Source organism: Camarhynchus parvulus, chromosome 6, assembly GCF_901933205.1.
Source record: "Camarhynchus parvulus chromosome 6, STF_HiC, whole genome shotgun sequence".
In the NCBI taxonomy this organism is placed as follows: Eukaryota; Metazoa; Chordata; class Aves; order Passeriformes; family Thraupidae; genus Camarhynchus; species Camarhynchus parvulus.
Genome location: NC_044576.1, coordinates 1,579,123 through 1,599,778, shown reverse-complemented (window position 1 = coordinate 1,599,778; position 20,656 = coordinate 1,579,123). Strand labels below are relative to the sequence as shown.

At 43.5% G+C, this 20,656-nt stretch overlaps 1 protein-coding gene across 2 annotated transcripts in view; it reads right to left on the bottom strand.

Moving 5' to 3' along the window:
- CTNNA3 (catenin alpha 3) overlaps positions 1 to 20,656 on the bottom strand; it is a 415,145-nt gene that overhangs the window by 332,841 nt on the left and 61,648 nt on the right. For both annotated transcript variants that reach the window (XM_030950971.1, XM_030950972.1), the window contains exons 5-6: positions 8,901 to 9,164; positions 3,659 to 3,862 (exon numbers count right to left, since the gene is read on the bottom strand). In XM_030950971.1, the coding sequence (XP_030806831.1) occupies positions 3,659 to 3,862; positions 8,901 to 9,164 (468 nt within the window). The remainder of the gene's footprint in view (positions 1 to 3,658; positions 3,863 to 8,900; positions 9,165 to 20,656) is intronic.

The following is a 20,656-nucleotide window of genomic DNA, read 5'->3' as shown; positions in this document are numbered from 1 at the left end:
GAAAAACTTACTTAACACAGTCTCAGTAATAGCCATAAACTGTTCTCAGTGAGAGTGTTTCCATTCATATAAGAAGAGCTCTAAAAGAAACTAAAAACTTGTCATTCCCTCCTGTTAGGTAACCTCATGCCTTTAAATCTTTTCTCTTTTCTGCTTCCTTGTCTTTGCCACCTTGTGCATTCACTATGTTCTGCAGCAAATTATATGACACTTTCCCTTACTGTCATATTTCAATAGCTGCTTTCTGACTTTCTCAAGTCAGTGGGGTGGGTTATGTATTATTCTTTTCCACCTACTGTACATTATATACCCCTAAAACCATTATTATTTCTGAAGTAGAAAAGATCATCACAATTTTGTTTCAAGAGTAAAAATTTAAGACCATTTGACTGAAGATACTGTAGTTTCACACCAGAGATTCATCAGAAAGCATTCTTGGGACAAACCCATGGAAATCTTTTGGACTAATATGGGATGCTGTTCACCACATCTGCATCCTGCCACGTGCTCTGCTTAGTATCATAGAGTTATTTGTGTTGGAAAAGCCCTTCAAGATCATGAAGTCCAAGCATAAAAGGTGGATGCCTTCCTGCATAAAACTTTCAGCCACTTAACAGCAAACCCTGACCCACCCTAGAACAGACATTGCAAGAGAAATCTGCTACAACAATGTACCAAAGATTTACATTCCAAGCTAACCAGAGCTGAAGAAATCTCACTATCTAACCCATGTGTAAAGCACTTCCAGAGAGGTTCAAGAATTAAGGCTGCATTCAACAGCATTTTTATTAAAACTTTCACAGCACATTTCTCTGGTGTAAGGCCTGAAACACAATTTGACTTTAATGAAGTATCTGTAAACTTCTAATAAACAAAGAGAAATATCAAAAAGCACAATATCTGTCAGATGAAAAAAAAAATCTGACATGCATAATTATTTTAGTCCCTACACTACATTATCCTAAGGACAATAAAATAAGACAAAGTAAACAGTCTCTTTAGAATAGCTTTTGATTGTGTTAACTGCTATGACTTACAGAACAAAAAGGAATTTCAGGTTCCCAAAAAGGGAACAAATATCTGTATCACACAATTGTTCCCTCAGTATGCTCGATGAATCATCCTGAGGTATCTTTAGAAAAGAACATTATGCCTACAGATAATGTTTACAGATTAAAAGCATGAAATTAACATTGTGTACCCATATTAACAGTATTGAGTCTCCACTGTTTCAACATTTACCTGCCAGATGTAACAAGTGTCAAACCCATTCTTCAAATCTAAAAGAAAAATCAATTCTAAAAGGCAAACTACGTTCCTTTTCAAATTCATAGCTACAAGCATGTCAGACAATCAGATTTTTGGATTTACCCAACATGCCTGTCTTCCCAATATAGCAATTTAGTCATTCTAACACTTGTACATCGGTGCTCTTCTCCTCTTCTGGTGTCAACACCCTACTCAAAAACAACACTAACAGACTGCTTACCTTTTCAGAAATTATTATTTAAATTGCTGCATTCTACAGGAACAGAGATTACATTTCCAATCCAATAGGAAGTGGTATTACCAAAAAATTCTTGTTTCTGGCATATGAAAGATTGTTCTGAATCAGTGACAGTTCACAACAAGCATAAAATAACCCCAACGTACATTTCATCTGTGGTACGGCATTTTCCACAGACTTTATATACACAACACAATTAATACAATTCATACTCATGCTGGGGATGTGCATTTAGTTTTTGCTTAGATTTCTGGAGAAAAATGTCTCTTTCAACCTTTAAAAGATCATTTTGTGAAATGCAGGTTAAACTGCACTTTAATCCTTTATTAAATGCTAAGCTCCCAGAGCAGGAGGTGCTGAGGCAGGCCCGAGCTGGGCTGTGTCACTCAGTTGCCCCATGTTTGTTACTCAGTTGCCCCGTGTCTGTTACTCAGTTGCCCCGTGTCTGTCACTCAGTTGCCCCGTGTCTGTCACTCAGTTGCCCCGTGTCTGTCACTCAGTTGCCCCATGTTTGTTACTCAGTTGCCCCATGTTTGTTACTCAGTTGCCCTGTGTCTGTCACTCAGTTGCCCCATGTTTGTTACTCAGTTGCCCTGTGTCTGTTACTCAGTTGTCCTGTGTCTGTTACTCAGTTGCCCCATGTCTGTCACTCAGTTGCCCCGTGTTTGTTACTCAGTTGCCCTGTGTCTGTTACTCAGTTGCCCCGTGTCTGTCACTCAGTTGCCCCATGTTTGTTACTCAGTTGCCCTGTGTCTGTTACTCAGTTGTCCTGTGTCTGTTACTCAGTTGCCCTCTGTTACTCAGTCCCCTGTGTTCAATGTCGCTCAGATCCCCCACATGCCTTAATGAGTGCCCCAGTTCATTACTCAGTACCCCGCGTTCATTTCCAGTGCCCCAGTTCATTACTCAGTGCCCCCGTGTGTGTTACTCAGTTCCCCCACATTCGTTACTCAGCGCCCCAGCAGTCATTACTCAGTTCCTCCATGTTTGTTACTCCATTCCCCATGTCTGTTACTCAGTTCCTCCGCATTCATTACTCAGCTCCCCCGTGAGTGCTACTCAGCTCCCCTGTGTTTGTTACTCAGCCGCCCTGTCCCCCGTATGTTACTCAGTGCCCTATGTCTGTTACTCAGTTCTCCCACGGTCGTTACTCAGTTCCCACCATGTTCATTACTCAGTTCCCCCATGTCCCTTACTCAGCCCCCCTGTGTCCGTTACTCAGCTCCCCCGTGTTGGTTGCTCAGTTCCCCCGCGTGTGTTACTCAGTGCCCCGTGTTCATTACTCAGTTCTCCTGTGTTCGTTACTCAGTTCCCCCGTGTTCATTACTCAGTTCCCTCGTGTCCATTACTCAGCTCGCCTGTGTTCATTACTCAGTGCCCCCGTGTTTGTTACTCAGTGCCCCCGTGTCTGCTACTCAGTTCCCACTGTGTTTGTTACTCAGTTCCCCCTGTCTGTTACTCAGCTCCCCTGTGTCTGTTACTCAGTTCCCACTGTGTTCATTACTCTGTTCCCCCGTGTCCATTACTCAGTGCCCCTGTGTCCGTTACTCAGTGCCCCCGTGTTCGTTACTCAGCTCTCCCGCATTCGTTACTCAGCCCCCTGTGGTTGTTACTCAGTTCGTTACTCAGTTTCCCCATGTCCATTACTCAGCTCCCCTGTGTTCGTTACTCAGTTCTCCCGCATTTGTTACTCAGTTCCCCCATGTCCGTTACTCAGCTTCCCCATGTTCATTCTCCCACGTTCATTACTCAGCTCCCCGTGTTCATTATTCAGTTCCCCCGTGTTCATTACTCAGTTCATTACTCAGTTCCCCCATGTCCATTACTCAGTTCCCCCATGTCCATTACTCAGTGCCCCCGTGTTCATTATCAGTTCTCCCGCATTCGTTACTCAGTTCCCCTGTCGGTCGTTACTCAGCTCCCCCGCGTTCGTTACTCAGTTCGTTACTCAGTTCCCCCATGTCCGTTACTCAGCTTCCCCGTGTTCATTCTCCCACGTTCATTACTCAGTTCCCCCGTGTTCATTACTCAGTTCCCCCGTGTTCATTACTCAGTTTGTTACTCAGTTCCCCCATGTCTGTTACTCAGTTCCCCGCGTTTGTTACTCAGCTCCCCGCGCTGGTTACTCAGCTCCCCGCGCTGGTTACTCACGGAGCGCAGGTACTCGTCCAGCAGCTCCTGCAGGGCCTGGCGGATGGCGCTGCACTCGGCGATGATGCGCTCGCGGTGCGAGTCCCGCGTGCACGAGGAGTCGGCCAGCAGCGCCGCCCCGCTGATGATCGCCTCCAGCCGCTGCTCCAGGGACGGCCTCACCTTCTCCTCGTTCACCACCAGAGGATCCAGGACTATCAAATTCTGGAAAAAAAAGAGGAGCACAGGTAAGAAAAGTCAGTTCAATGAAGCTGCTGCTTTATTTTGTACTTGCAGGAACTGCAGTGACATTATGCTTCCCAGATGTGCTGCTGACCCTTTCCACTGGAAGCATCCAAAATCCTTCTGACCATGACAGATTCACTTTTCCCTCGTGGGGCTACACACAGAGGTCATTTGCAGACAAACCCAGGTTCTCTCTGCCATTCAGAGTCTCAGGCCAGAGCTTAAGCTCGGTTTCAAAGAGGGGTTCAATGCCTATAAACTTTAGTCTTTCAGAGAACCTCTGGATTTAACTCAGAGCCAGCAGTGCTAGCTCACAGCTGAGAAAGCTGAGTCACATTACACGAGGAGTCTGGTTCTGCTGATTTTTAGTCTAATCAGTCCCACACTGTGGCAGAAAGTCACTGCTGCCACTTTTAACAGGCTTAATATGGGCAAAGATAAAAACTGCAGCTTTTGTTTAATGATTATTTTTCCAAAGGACATATGTGGGAACCCAGAACCTTCCTCTGGCTGTCCAGGACAGCCTAGACCCCTGCCAGGGGGCTCAGAGACCCTGGCACGGAGCCCAAAACACCTGTGGGTTTGATTATGACCCGTGGAGCAAATGACAAACCTTATACGAAGATCAGCAAGCCACAACAGTTTGAGCAGAATAACAGTGAAGTTATCACAGGGTGAAAAAGTAAATTTTAGGGTTTTGGTATGGGAGTTCAGGAGGCAAGATGGAGGGATCTGGGTGTGTCCAGCCTTTCTCCTTCTTCTTCTTGGCCTCCATCTTCTGCTGTGATGGTGGCACTTTTAGATTGGTCTAGAGTAGAAGCTCACTGTCTAACACAGTTGATAGGTATTGGAAATTTACATTGTAAATTTGGAATTTACATTGTAAACATTGTACACATAGTTTTTAGTATAAAGACATAACACTGCCCTAGGGGCAGGCAGAGCCTGGAACTGTCCTGCTGGATGGATCTCGGCAGGGCAGGAGAAAGAATTTTATAGATAAGATACAATGAACAACCTTGAGACCCAGAAATGAAGAGCCCTGACTCTTCAAGCATCGGGCTGGGAAAAGAGACTTTCGAACTCTTCTTGGGGTCACTCTAACCAGCTAGAGATCCTGACAGACATAGATATAAGAGTCCTTAGGGTAAACAAAAGCAGACAACTCTTCTGGCTTGATAAAATTAATTACATTTGTGTGGCAAGTAAATATTCTAAAGAGAGAGAAAAGGAGACAATGACATTTTCATAAAATGTGAAAGTAAGTATATCTGGGCTTCAGCATTTGAAGAAATTTAAAGCAGTAATCATTAATATAACTGAACATCTGAAACTGTGTCATTATGATCCTAATCTCCAAACCTGGACTTCACATACACCTGTTTGTGATGGTGTTCACAGGGGTTTTCAAATGAGGGAAGAGACGAGGATCTCACTCCATATTTCAGAAGGCTTGATTTATTATTTTATGATATATATTACATTAAAACTATACTAAAAGAATAGAAGAAAAAGTTCTCATCAGAAGGCTAGGCTAAGAATAGAAAAGAATGAATAACAAAGGTCTGTGGCTCAGACAGAGAAAGAGACAGCTGTGCCGTGATTGGCCATTAATTAGAAACAACCACATGAGACCAATCACAGATGCACCTGTTGCATTCCACAGCAGCAGATAATCAATGTTTACATTTTGTTCCTGAGGCCTCTCAGCTTCTCAGGAGAAAAAATCCTAAGGAAAGGATTTTCATAAAAAGATACCTGCAACACCTGTTCACCTCATACATCACATCCATAGGTGGTTTCAAGCTTTCAGAAGAAATATTAAACAAGAAAACTATGCCAGATACCCTGATAGGGAATTCAGGTAAATCAGAACTTATCTGCACTTATCCACTAAGCGCCAGACTAATGGCAAACTGCAGGATTTGAATTTTTTTTTCAGTTTAGATTTAACAAGACGATTTCAGGGACTGTCTAGCTTAAACTAGAAATGAAAGTGTTATATTAGAACACCATAAGATAAAAGCTTAAACAGTGAGGCAAGGAGACTTGAGTCACAAGCTTGTGTGAGAGATTTGAAACTCTGCCTCCCTCATTCCTGTTAGAGCCCTTAACACCAAGGGGCTCTGGGGTCCCTCACATCTGCTCAAGCTGTGCCTCGGGGCCACTCTTCACTGCAGCAGCAGCTTCTCTGCAAGCTCCTGTATCTCCAGCAGCCCCTCCATGCCAAGCTGCACATGCAGTGTCCATCATAATGCAAAACACACCTGGCAGGTAGAGCACTGAAGTGCTGCTGCAGAAAAAACAGCTCCACTGTCTGGGGAAGACTATGACACACGTGGCAGCCACAGCCAATTATACAATCAGCTGGAAAGATTACTGCCTTCAAATCTCAGCTGACCCAAAACAGAAATGTCCTCCTTTGGGAGACAATTAGGAGAAAGCTTACACCAAGATGGACAAACAGCACTGGCTAAAAAGCTACTATGGTTCATCTCTGAATGAAAAATAATCTAGGCAGTAACAGCCAGGAAAACAGACTCTGCCCTACAAATAAAATTCTTCAAATAATTTCATTACTTATTCATAATCAGTACATCGACACAGGAAAGAGAAGATACAATGAGAAGACACCAGACACACAAGAAGCAGTCTCTGGTGGGTTTGATTTGACAGGCTAAACAGCAGTAGGCTACTCTGAAGCAGCTCAAAGACTCAAGCATAAGGGAGCATTTAAGAGGAATGATTAGATCCCTGTTTTCTCCCTCACTGGTCTGATTCAGGAAAAAAAGAGGGCCCATGGGTATGCAGAAACTTGGTTGCGTTTGGTGAAGTTCTGGAGTGACTTTGGCATCTTACAGCCTTTTTGGCATCTCACTGTAGCTGCTAAATTGGATGGTCACAGTCACTCAAGGACCACAGAGCAGCTGAACACACCCACAGAGACTCAGGCATGCAGGACCTGCATCATTTTGTGAGAAATCTCTGCACTCACAAGATGAAAGACCAGGGAAAGGCATTAGATAACCTGCACCCAATATGCTCTTTTCATAGATCTTAATATGCAATTAAATTTTAAAGTTACAATTTTGTGTTTATTTACAAACGACACAGTAGTTATAGGGAGCCTTTAAGAGAAATTGTTGAGAATCTACTGATTTAAGAGTTAGCTGCTCTAATTTTACTGGTGGTTTCCTCACCTATAAATCTCTAATAACTTTCACAGTGCCAGCACTGGCAAAGGAAGAATGATATTGCAAAACATCTAGATACTAGATTGTTGGGTAAGCTCCGAGATACATTTCCACACTATAAACATTTAATGAGATTTGTTCCCACCAGACTATTTACTGCATCAATCTATTTCATGGCACTGTATTTGCAACAAGAAGATAGAGCAAAGGTTATTTCAGGTCCTTAGCCAACAGAACTTTCTGTAAAGCAAGAAAAGTGTAACCATGTAACTCATAAAATCATTTCTGAAGTTAAATGCTCTATAAATTGGGCTTTATCTAACTCACACAGCTTCAATTCCCATTTGTGCTACCCAGGTAAAAATATATTTACAACTTGATAACCAAACAGCTTTTTACAACCATCAGACTTCTATGTTCTTACATTTCCAAGTAAAAACAAATTCAATTCAAAATACTTTTTTGCCCATTTTGTGTACATCAAAAATTTCAAATTTTAGAACAAAAATAAGCGTTACTGCATTTTTAAATAGTACTGCTTACACGGAGTCAGATTAATTCATCTGCAGTAACAAAATGCACTTCTTTCGGCATTTCTTTTTATTTTTAATTTTTAAGCAAACCAGGTAAATCCAGGGTCTCATATAAGGAATCTCATTTGTCATACACAGCTACACTGTAACATGTTATGTATTACACTTACATGTTTCTTTTTACTTCCATTTATTAGGAAGATAGATTAGGAACTGTAATTTCAAAACCCGTAATGTGCAATTGCAGCCTGCTCCTCTGTGGGGAAAAACCTGTCTGCTTTGACTTTGAGCATGCCACAGAGGCCTTTTTTGATCAATAAACTGCCACTACAAAATCTGTGCCATATTTCAATGTATTTCTTTAATCTTCCTTTGAAATTTCTAGATAAAAATCTACTACCATCAGTCCTAACATCAGTTATCCTGAAAATGTGTCACAGTCTTAGCACTGAGATGGTGAGACCTGCTAACTCCAAGAATTCATGATCAAAACCACTCATATTTGCAAATGTGTTTAGAAACATACATTCCTTGTGTTGATCTGGGCCTACATCAGTTACACCCCATGAAGATCATGGTCTGTAGCCTCACCTACAGGAGATCTTTCACCATTTCTGGCAGGACAATGGAAAATAACGCTGGAGAGAGCCAGAGCAGCCCTGAGAAAAAGGAAAAACTCCATAGAAAAGCTTCAGATGAGATCAGGAATGGAGAAAGTGCTGCCTTTCTCCAAGTATTTGCTTCAATAATGGAAGCAGAAATGCAGAGGTGGTGAAAGCATATTGGCTATGTTGCTTTATTTAATGATAAGCAGCAAATATAATGAGGTTTCTGAATTGCTCGATTATACAAATTACAGAATGATCCCACTGACGCATTGTGGAGGCAAGGACTCAGCTTGCAGGGCAGCAGCTCAAATGCAGCCAAGGCAGCAGTGGGCATTGCCAGCTGAGAATCACTTCTGGGCACACTGAACTCCTGGGCTCTGCCCACTTCCTGCAGGATGTGTCTGTCTCCAGCAGCAGTGACACAACTGGAGCTGACTCTGCCCTCTGCTCCAAGGGAGCCAAACACTGCACACACATGAAGCCTTAATTCCAAACTCCTCTGAAGAAAATTTCATTTCAATGAACCATCTCAATGAGATCATTTCAAGTGATACTACTTAGACTAGGACTAAGCAGAGTAACAATCTTTAATGCCTTCAGGCTCATCATTTATGATACCAATAGTTATTAAAAAATTTAAAAACTTTTTCCAAAAATACTGTAATCTCACATGTTTACATACCTCAAGCTCATCAAGTGCACTTCCAAGAGTAGCTGTGCGAGATGCAGGTTGCTCCACTTTATTTCCAACTCCTTGGGAAGCATTAGAAATTACATTGAGAGCATTCTGTATTTCATTGCAAATTGAATCCTTGCTGGCTGTAAGGGATGCAACATCTGAATGTTCCAAACAAGCTGAACATATTGAATGTAGGAATGCAGAATTTTCCTTCAGGGATACACGTGCTGCAGCAATTTCATCTCGCTGATTGCTAGATTTCAAATCCTGCCAGCAAAAAAACACGCTGTTTATTTCCAAAAGCACTCCAAAACTGACACATATAAACATTTTTTCATTTCTATCTCTACCCTGCTTAAGGAAACATCAGCTTAAATTCATCAAAGTTTGTAAAACAGACTGTACCGATAGTTACAACTGAATCATCACTACCTCATGAGAAATGAACAAAGTATGTGTAAAACAACCACCATTTCTAATGGGTCTTACAACCAGCACCATGAACTGTGATTTGTTTGTTTTTAAGCAGTTTTCCTCTAAGAAAATTGCCTGGAAATTAGCTGTCTTTCCTCCTAGCCATGTCTTTCCTCGGTGGCAATAGAGAAGGACAGAGGTGCACACAGAGTTAAGGCATTCTGTAATTGTTGCATCTGAACAAATTCCCCGTGTTTGTTTCCCTGCCCCAGCAGCCTCTGTCTTGAGCACACTGCAGAAAGGAACAGCAGGCCAGGGATACCAATCCTGCACTCCCGAGCAAGGGGAAGCATGGAAGGTGTGGAAATAAAAAACCTGCTTGAGAGAAGCCACCTTGAGGCGCCTGAGGGGGCTGCTTCCCCTCTGTCCCTGCTGCCAAAGCACTCAAGGACCTTACCACACCCACCTTGTTCCTCCCTTCTCCACCAGACCTCCTTGAAACCCTACAGCCTCCCACCAGCAGAAACAAGGGACACCCAGAACTCCCCAGTCCCACTGAACTGGTTCCAGGAATCAATCATGGGCACTGTCATTGGGACAGCTGGAAGGACTGTGGAACAACCACAGAGTCGACATTGGGCTGTACGGAGCCTCCTGCCTCATCCTGTTTTACTACAGACATTTTCCCCTGCTTCTTCTGCACCATGTCCCTTTGAAAAGAAAATTAATCGATATTTGTGAAATGGCTTGGGTGAAGGAGACAGGTAAATTCAGGGGAAAAATAAAAAAAAGGAAAATAGCACATCTGAGCCTGTGGCACCAGATTCAAATGATGAGAAGAGGCACAATGAAGAATGAACAAGTAAATGCATACAGAACTTCTCACAGCCTGCCCACAGGCACTCTGAAGTCTAATTATTTTCCTTTGCATTGCATCAGGCTCTACATGCATTATTCACAAAAGCATCACAGTATCCACTTCTCACTGCATGAAGTTTTTAAGTTTATGGCTGTAGAGCATTTGATATTAAATGAACCAGCCCTGTATTTTTAAAATCTCATTTACTCCAATATATGCATAGGACATAGGATTGCATCTTACTTCCTCAGGCTAACTTAGAAATCTCAGGGATGTAACAAAAAAAACCCAAAAGCAAACAAAATGAAAGAGATGTAGTCTTAAGCAGGAGCAGACAACAGTTTAACCAAGTGATCATCTGAATCAGAAAACTGTGTTTTCTTTAGTGTATTAACACATCATGTATTTTTAAATTTTTAATACGCAAATATAGAAATGAATCACCACTGTGCAAGAATGATTTTATTGCCCAGTGTGCTCAAATCCAAATGCTACTGCATCTCCAACCTCAGTAAAGCAGCTGCAATTTGTCCAGTGTGCCGGACTTGCTCAGAAAAGAAATGTTATTTAAACACTGGCTCTGGTTCTAATTAGTGAATCTATCTTTCCTGCAATTATTACAAGACAGCAGACTGCCCTCTTTTCTTCTGTGCTACAAAGAAGCCACAGACGCAGAGATACAACGGAAAGTCAATGCAGCACTTCAGCCTAACTGGCTTCTATTATTAACCATTTCTTACTTTGCCACATCATATGCAAACAATCAACCCCAAATTTAAAAATTACTTTTTCCCTCTAAAACAGCCCTGTCTAACCAGGAGTGAGATGATCATAAGAAAACCAAAACTAGTAAACCAGTAGCACAAAGCCAGCAGTCAGTAACAATGTCTGGAAAGGCTCAGTAAATTAATGTTTGTTTCACACAATACTGTAGAGATATTCAGAGTCATGGCATTGATAAATTCTCCTAACAAAAGCCCCAGTTTTGTTCAGTAACATGTTAAATTAAAAAAAAAATGCTCAGACCCCTGAAATTCATCACTACTTTGTTGTTTAGCTGTGAGCTTGGAGAGCCCCCAAAGAAGCTGTAGAACTGTTACTCCTTTCCATATTGAGGAAACAATTATGCCTTGAGATTTTTCAGGATAAAAAGAAGAAATATCTGATAATCTTAGTCTAAGCTTTTGCATAAATGCACCAAAAAAAAACCCCTAGGATTGAGTGAATTTGGTATCAAAGCTCTGCACATGTGGATTATCAGAATAATGAACTAGTTCTTTGTAGGAGGAAGTTAGTCTCTACCAATATCTGCAGTTCACCAAGCTACTTTACTCCACTTCAGGCTATTTTATTTTTTCTTCATGGTTTAGCACTTCCATCTTATTCCAACTTCTTTTTAGACTAGTGGACTATGTCTATACTGTACAGACATAAACTATGCTTTTCCACACTAAATCAGCTCTGTCATGTGAGACCAGCTGAGATTAAAGATAATCCCATTCCCAAACACTGCCAATCCAAGAGGCCCACTATAGACATTTCCCCAGGCTGCTGTCCCAGTCCTTCCAGGACATATTTCTGTGTCTTCCTTATACCTGGTTGTCCATGACAAGAATGGAAAATGAATGGATAAGCAGCAATTTCCAGCTGTGGATCGTTCAAGCTAAACCCAGTGAATGGACAAGACTTTTAAGAACTTGAAAAGTACCTTCATTATTAAGCTTTGACTGCACTACTCAATAAGGAGGAAAAAAAAGAGAAAAAAAAATGTTCTTTATCCCAAATAATACATCTAAGGTTTGACAGCTCAATACACTGGGAAGGCAGCTCCTGCTCACTGAGCATTCCCATCTGCACAGCTCACAGGGGCTGGGATCACCATGGGTACAAATCACACTGCTGGATTCTGCACCAGCTGCAGCTTCACTGTGCGCTGCAGTACCCAGCCTGTCCCTGCAGAGACAGATGTTACTGAACCCAGTTCTGTAGCCAGGAAAAACACAGGCACACAAACTCCACAATTTCATGCTACTATAGAAATAGGGGACAAAAGCATTCATTTTTCATCACAGCTTAAACCTGGGCTTTAGCATTCAGCTTTCAGTCAGAGTGACTGCCAAATCGTGCATAGCTGCTGATTCAAAGACCATAATAAAGCTCAAACACTTCCAAGTGCATTCATGCACTGTTCATCTGGGCAAGGCTCCAGATGATATATTGTGTCGCCCTTTCCAGTGGAAGAAAGTATCTCACCAACAAAAGCAAGTGAAAAACACCTGGGGGTGACACTGACAGTCGATGTCCCTCAGCTGTGTCACTTCTGCCGAGGGAATGCTGCTTTACACAGGTGTGAGAGCTCCCAGCCCTCAGGGCTCTGCCCAGCCTCAGCTGTGAGCTGCACCCACACCCAGCCCGGGCCCTGCAGCCCCAGTTCCACATGGCCTGGCACCTCCAGTGCCTCCCCAAGCCATGCCACAGGGGTGCCAGGCTCCTGGCACCTCCAGTGCCTCCCCAAGCCATGCCACAGGGGTGCCAGGCTCCTGGCACCTTCAGTGCCCCTCCAAGCCATGCCACAGGGGTGCCAGGCTCCTGGCACCTTCAGTGCCTCCCCAAGCCATGGCACAGGGGTGCCAGGCTCCTGGGACCTTCAGTGCCTCCCCAAGCCATGCCACAGGGGTGCCAGGCTCCTGGCACCTCCAGTGCCTCCCCAAGCCATGCCACAGGGGTGCCAGGCTCCTGGCACCTTCAGTGCCCCTCCAAGCCATGCCACAGGGGTGCCAGGCTCCTGGCACCTTCAGTGCCTCCCCAAGCCATGCCACAGGGGTGCCAGGCTCCTGGCACCTCCAGTGCCTCCCCAAGCCATGCCACAGGGGTGCCAGGCTCCTGGCACCTTCAGTGCCTCCCCAAGCCATGGCACAGGTGTGCCAGGCTCCTGGGACCTTCAGTGCCCCTCCAAGCCATGGCACAGGGGTGCCAGGCTCCTGGGACCTTCAGTGCCTCCCCAAGCCATGGCACAGGGGTGCCAGGCTCCAGCTCAGCACAGCTGCCCCTGCCAGCCTGGCCTCCTGAGCTCCAGCCAGCCCCGTCTCCTGGGCACCTCTGAGACACCCGGGGCTCTCACCTGAGCCACGGACTGACCTCCCAGCTTGTCCTGGGGGCTGCCTCATCACCCAAACCTCCCTGAGGAGCTGGCTGGGGCTGGGCCTGGCTGCCCCAGCTGGCACACCCAGCTGCTGCCCATGTCCAGCTGCTGAAGCCCTGCCCCAGGGAGCAGCCAGCCCTGGCTGCATCCCTCAGGACCTTTCCACATAAGCATTTACCATCAGCAGGGACCACCTGGTATCAGCTCCATTACAAACCTGACCCTGCCTGCTCTACAAAACACTCTATTTGCCAAGTTGCAAACAGCATGACCTGGTGGCTCCTTTCTTCCACATAAGGCTTTCAAATACACCTGAACCGATGATGTACACGAGTGACTGTAACCACACAGAAAGGAGACACAAATAAACAGTGGGAGAAACACCTGGCAGGATAAAGGCTTTGTTAGCACAAATGAAACACCACTAGATGATGGAGCTGTGCTGCACTGACCAAAGGTTCCCTTATGTGCATTCACAGCAAGTTAACACCACTCATCCTATCCTTCCCCAGCATGATCGTAACACGTGCGAGCAATTCCAAGCTAACTTTTTAATACTTAAGTCTTACCTGGCCCCTAAACCCATTTTTTCTGAACTGAGAAATCAGAATCAGCAGTTTTTAGTGTCTTGTGGTACCACTATACTACAGCATGTACAGGGCACAGAAACACCACATACACACACAAGATACAGACTCTGTATGGCCAGAACTGTAGGCAGTTTGCATCACATGCATGAATACACAAAATATCAAGTGTTATATGCATAACAAATGCATATCAATGTTACCATAAGCCTAAGCCTTCAGTAATAGCCTCTGTCTCTAGGCAACCCAGCAGTCTATGAAAGCATGGCTGAGAGCAGGCAGGGAGGGACTCCCAGGACTGAGGTTCCCAGCAGAACTCGCTCCCTGTATCGATACCTGTGCACTGTTCATCATACAGGAGTGATAGATAAGAAATACCACAGAGCAGCAGAGTTACCTCATACAAAGCCATGCCTGGATAACACCCCTGCTCTTGCAATTTACTGATGTTTTCCAGGAATTCCTTGTTCAGAAAGAGGAGGATGTAGTTGCTTTTGAAACTGCATGATTTGGTTGCATCAGATTGCAACCATTGCACAGTATTCTGAGTCCCTGTGCTCCAAGAACCCCCAGCCCATTTACTGATGATGGAGCAATCCTTGCTGTCTCTTCTCTATCTGCTACTTCAGGACCTGGCCCTGCACTCCAATGCCCTGCTGTTATCCTGCAGTCTCCTAGATGAAGTGGCTGATTTTGGAAAGCAGCAAAGCAATTTTTTCCCTGTAAGAATTGATATATAGCTCACAAAGGTTTTCACCTAGTACAGTTAGTCACATTTGTCACCAGTGAGCTTGCCCAGAACTAGAACAGGAAGCATTCATCAAGGAGAGGGCTCAGAGGGTAGGAACCTCCAGAATATCTTACCACATCTGGAAGCTTTAACTAAGCTGTTAAAGCTTTCAGGAAATGTTCTGGCCTGGACTTTTTTCAATGGAAGATGACTCACTGAAAAATGCAGCAGAATGGCCTTCATCCACAACTATTTTTGTCCCATGGTTTTATTAAACTGTCATAATACCATATGTGACTATTTTACTTGCTTGTTTTCTGAGGTTTTAAAATTAGAATGGACTTGGAGATGTTTACTGAATTGAAAACTTGTTTCATTCTCTGCCTTAGCGGTAGAAGGCTACTTACAAACAGCCTAAGTAAATTATTCCTGCTGGCAGATCACTTCATATAGGGTCCATAACCAATTCCACTGATACAATTTAACAGACAACAAACAACTCTCACATTTAGCCTGTTTGAGTCATCTTTTTATATGAGTGATCATGCCAGAACATATTACATCTGCCACAAGAGTTCAGGATCTCTTCTCCAGTATCAGCTGAAGTTCCTTCCCCCAGGTACAAGTTTCTCTTCATTTCAAGCAGAACATAGTTCAGTTTTCCTAGATTTATTATCTTACTATGAAAGATGGGAAATCATCAACAATAAAGAGGTACAGGACTCATATAAGGCAGTCTGTTCTACCTGCTCTTTCCTCACAGATTATATATTCAATGAATCTTCATGGCCTTTGCCCCTGTTCTTCTGTCAAACTCCAGGTAAACTCTTTTTAATATTTAATTATAAATACTTCTCAAATATTTAAAATAATGTATTTTTGGTTTTTTCTAATTAAAAACCCCACAACTAAAGCAAGCTAATGAAGTGACTCAGTGGCAGCCTCCTGCAGCCCAAGATGCACCCAGCCCAAAGTGCAGGGAATTTGAAGTGGCTCCAACTTGCAGACACGTCCGACTGACGTGGGGAACGAGCGTCACTCAAGCAAACAGCACTGAAGTGCTAATCCATCAAAACAAGCTTATTAGCATTACCAATTTCAGCAATGTTAGCAGCAGGGTTTGTTTTCACTGCTCAGCTGAAACTGCAAAATGAGCTGGTTTCAAGTATTTATCATGGACAATCCCCCCTTTTTTTTTTCTGTATATCAATTTAAGTTTTTTAATTTTGTTTTCTGCATACCTTGCAAACACTTCCAGAACAGAAACTCAGAGCAAGAAAGAAGCAGCCATTAAGCCCTTGAGCTCTGAACTGAATGTTAATGCATTATATGCGATAGATTTAATACAGAACTGAGAATAAATGACTTCCAGCAGCTGCACTCTAGACCTATAAATTGCTGTGAGTACTACAAAATCCATACAGAGGAAGAACAACTGTATAATTTACAGCATCAGTATCTGTCAAGAAATGCTGCAAATACAGAACTTGATTTCTTCCTTTAACATTCCTATTAAAATTAGACATTATCCTTACATAGATTCCATTTAGATTAGAAATTTTATTCATCTTCCCTGGTGGCACATCAATGCAGAACACCATTTAATTCTTACCACAGTTAAACTCCATTCAAAAAGCATAAACACCAAAAGAGTTTGATAAAATAAACAGGTAACAAGCTAAGGATCAGCCTGTGTTTTACATAGCAAATGCTCTGGGAAGATGAGGAAAGGGCAGCACTCTGATGAGACAGCTCATACTGCACAGCAGGCGTGTGCCACACAAACCCACAGCACTGCTGGATTCTTCTCAAGCTGCATCCTGACCAGCAGTGCTGACAGGCACCATGTCCCACAGTCCTATTCCTCCTGATGCTGCAGAGGATTCTGCAACCCCTTCACAGCACAGCCTGAGAGTTTGACCCAATATACTGTAAATACAGAACAGTAGCCATAAAAATGGAATAAACTGTAACCAGTACCTACAAACTGCACAATGCCATTCCTTTTATGGAAACATTTCTAAGTTCTGGGTCCCAAATTCACATATCCACTCAAGAGCTACAAATGCTTGCTAATTTGTGGACACCAAACAAGGGATTGTTAAGGGATGAACCAGATCTGAGTTTTTCACTAAGGAAGTACCTACCATCAGCTTGTGCATGCAAATCAGCAAAGGGGAAAAACTTCTGATATTTTCCAGTCAACAGACACTGTAACAGTTGTTTTTATTAAAACAAACAAACACACACACACACCAAAATTCACATCCTTATTAACACAAGTAATTTCAAAATCCATGGACCAAAATGATTCTGTTTTGCTGAAGACATTACAAACAGGTCCAGGACTGAGATCAGTATGGGACTGCACTGCCTGGTACATTTATTACCTTAAGAGACTACTGCCTGTTAACAGTGGTTTAAACCTCCAATTTAAATTATAAGCCAGTTTCAAACTTTTATAGTTGAACTGACCCAACATTTACAGTTTAATTGAGTCAATGACTTCCAGGTCTCCCCAAAGTGCATTTTTTATGTAGCAGTAAAGTTGGTAAAGGCTGTTTTCTTGATCTCTAAATACAAAACCCCTGTTTTCACCTGTTCCTAATTTTGACAAATTAATAGGTGAGGCTAAAACTTCTCACATCAGATCTTTGAAGATAGCTGTTGATTCTTCCTTACTTGATGGGTTTTTTGTTCAGCGAAAACATGGGTTCAAGCACATTCAGGTTAAAGGCTAAGGAAAGCATTCTCCCCATGTTAATAAAGACTGAGCAGTATTTTCTGGAGAAAAAATACACTATTTGCAGATTTTTTGGAACAACTGAATTAAGATTTGCTTCCTTTGATATCACGTGAAGTTGAAATAGTAACAATAAATATAAAGCACAAAACACTCCAGAGTAATGGTCAGAGAGAAGAAAATTCAGAATCCATGGTCCTGGGGGACTGCTCTGGCAGGATGCACAAGGTGAAGGAGCAGAAACAGTATCCCCAGCTCTTCCCTATTGTTTTGTCCAACTGAGAACACTTCTTAACTTTAACTCTGTGTCAGAAACTCAATGTGAAAAAGCAATTTTCTCTAAATTGGTTTTAAAAACTCTTCTTAAAGAAAGTAAGTTATTCCTCCCTACTAATTATAAGCCTTGGTATTGAAGCAATCACATACTATTCTTCCAATTACTCACTCAGTGCTAAGCTTGGCTATTTTGCACAGAATTAAAGCAAAATTGTACAGAATTAAAGCAATTCTCTTTAATTGCCACATTAAAGTCTTAGGAGGCCTGATGGTTTGCAGTCTGCAAGCTCTTCTATTTCTTCTGTCTGCATGCCACCAAAGCCTATTCACCACCAGCAGGCACATTTCTTACCCCTCACCTGATGATTTACAGTCCTGGCAAACACTGGCCAGTGCTGAGGAGTCTCCACCAGCTGCCTGCAGAGAGCTCCTGTGCTGCTCCTCCTGGGCTGCACAGCACCCTCCAGGAGAGGCTCCACACTGATGTGGGCACATCCACAGCAGCAGCTTCTTCACTCTCACCAGGCACTGCCTAAAAAAGGGATTTCCTCCAGCCCTCCCAGATTCTCCACATGCCCTAGAGAGTAAGAGGCTGACTGTCAGAGCTTGCATCCAAATTGTATCAGAGGAAGCAAAAATTGAGGGGAAAAATACTTGTAGAGAAGAGACTTAAGGAGGAAGAGAACATGGATGAAAGGTAAGTTACAGAGCAGGAATGCTAAATGAAGGAAGGAGGTGGGGGACTCCTTAAGGCACCAAGCAGAAGAAGAGCAGATATGGCAGCAGCACACGTGCTCACCATGTCCTGGGCAGCCCGAGATCCTCTGGGGCATGGGGAGCACAGCAGCCCCTGCCCAGGAGGAGAAAGGCATTCCAACAACCCCACGTCACAGAACAGAGCTCAGTTTGTCTGTCCCACCTCCCTCTGCACGAGACTCTTTTTGTCTCTCCAGCTCTGTGTCAAAGAAGAAAACAACATTTGGTAGACAGGAAGAGAGGTGAGCACCCAGCACTGAAACTACTCCCAGAGGATAACCCTGTGGTTTAGATTTCACCTAGGAAGGCCCCATTAGCAAAACAAGGCTAAGAAAATCAGCCTGTGCAGTACCAGATTCCCCAAGAACAAATAATTTCTCACATGCAGGACTTAAATATTTTTTTCCCATTTCATAATGGGAAAAAAATAACTTCATGTGTCCAGCAAGGGCTGGAGGCTCAAGGATCAGGACTTTGTGTGAGCTCCTCACGAGCAGCCACTCCTCTGAGATTAACCCCACGTTACCAATGATCCCATCGTTTTCCAGTGTCACAATCTTGTTAAACACAGATTAAATCAAACATCTTCTCAAGCCAAGGGGGAAGTACTACATGAGCCTATGCAAAACATGTGAATAAACGACCACAACATAAACATCAACAGTCTTCTTCTGTATTTCTGGATCTGCGCTTTTAAGAGTTGACTTCGACATTTCTTTCATTGACTAGCTCTTTCATTGACTACTTCTTTCATTGAGTAGCTAAGTATTGCTCAATTAGTTTAAATGTAATTACTTTCCTCTCATTACAGTATCAAGTCATTTGTTTGCAGCACACCCACAAATTCCAAGGTTTACAAGTATCTACACTGCTGCTCACTTACAATTCTGGACAAGCGCTGTAATTTCTCGGCTTGCTGAGACATATCATCTTACAGTTTCAGGACTGTGAATTCCATTTATATAAAAACTGCAGTAGAGTTCTTTTGTCTTGTAAAGTTTATTTAACATGAAAATAACCTTTCTGAAATGTTTCCGTTCTTCTAGATCATTCTTGTGACATATTAATGCAGCACTAAAACTTTTTTCATAAGACAATACCTCACTGTTAAAATGATAAATCACACTCAATGACTACCTAATCAATTTACTTTTTAGATTATTATTAGAACATCGTTTCTGAGAAGTGAACAGAATTTTTAAAAAGTGCAATCCTTCAGACACCTGATCTTCAAAACTAAGAAGCGTAACTGCCACCTGAAAGGGAACAAATCTTTTGTATTTCATTATAATAGTCAATTTTTGCACAATATTGAAGACATTATTCTTGCTCAGGGAAAAAGTTCTACCATTTCTAATATAAATTTCTTTCAGCAGCAATGTGAGATGAGCTGTGTATCTGTATATTTTAAAAGTAAGTTTCCTGGATGTCCTCTCAGAGCAGATTTGAAGTTTGTGGCCCCCTCAGAGCTAAGGCTGCAGATTCAGAGTGGGAGCAGAGGTGAAGGATGTCCCTCCTCCAGCTGGCCGTGGGACTGAGAGCAGCAGCCAGGGCCAGAGCCTCAGCACATGGGCACTGGGAACCCAGCAGGAGGGACACAGGCATCTGCAGCAGCTCATGTCCTTCACAGGGCAGGGAAACGTGGCAAGGAGCACATCAACATGGCAGCAGGAGAGCCATCACCCCAGCCACACACTTCATGTCCTCACCATCAGGCCAGGGGGAGAAAGGAATGGAACAGGAGGGAGCAGGAAGTGGCTGGGACTGCAGCAATCTTTGCTAAAGAAGGCTTGCTAAACACACGTGACATTCTCAGCATGTCAATGATGGTAACAAAAATAAAAGCATCACTCTTTCAAGGATCACAGAAATGGAAGAAGAGCAGCTGGCACAGGAGCACCTAACGGAGAAGGAAGGACCCAAAGAGAAGGGCAGCAGGCAGCCTGCCACCCTGCAGCCACCCTCCTGCCACCCCACAGCCACCCTCCTGCCACCCCACAGCCACCCTGCAGCCACCCCACAGCCACCCCAGCCACCCCCGCCACCCTGCAGCCACCCCCCTGCCAAGCTGCACAGCCCTCCTGCCACCCCCCTGCCAAGCTGCACAGCCCACCGCCACCCCCCTGCCAAGCTGCACAGCCCTCCCCTCCAAGCCCTTCTCACTCTAAGCAAACACCACTAAAGCTACGCCTATCTCGTTCTAAGCCATAGGTACTTCCTGCCATTGGCCTCAGGATTTTTTAGAGAGTTTT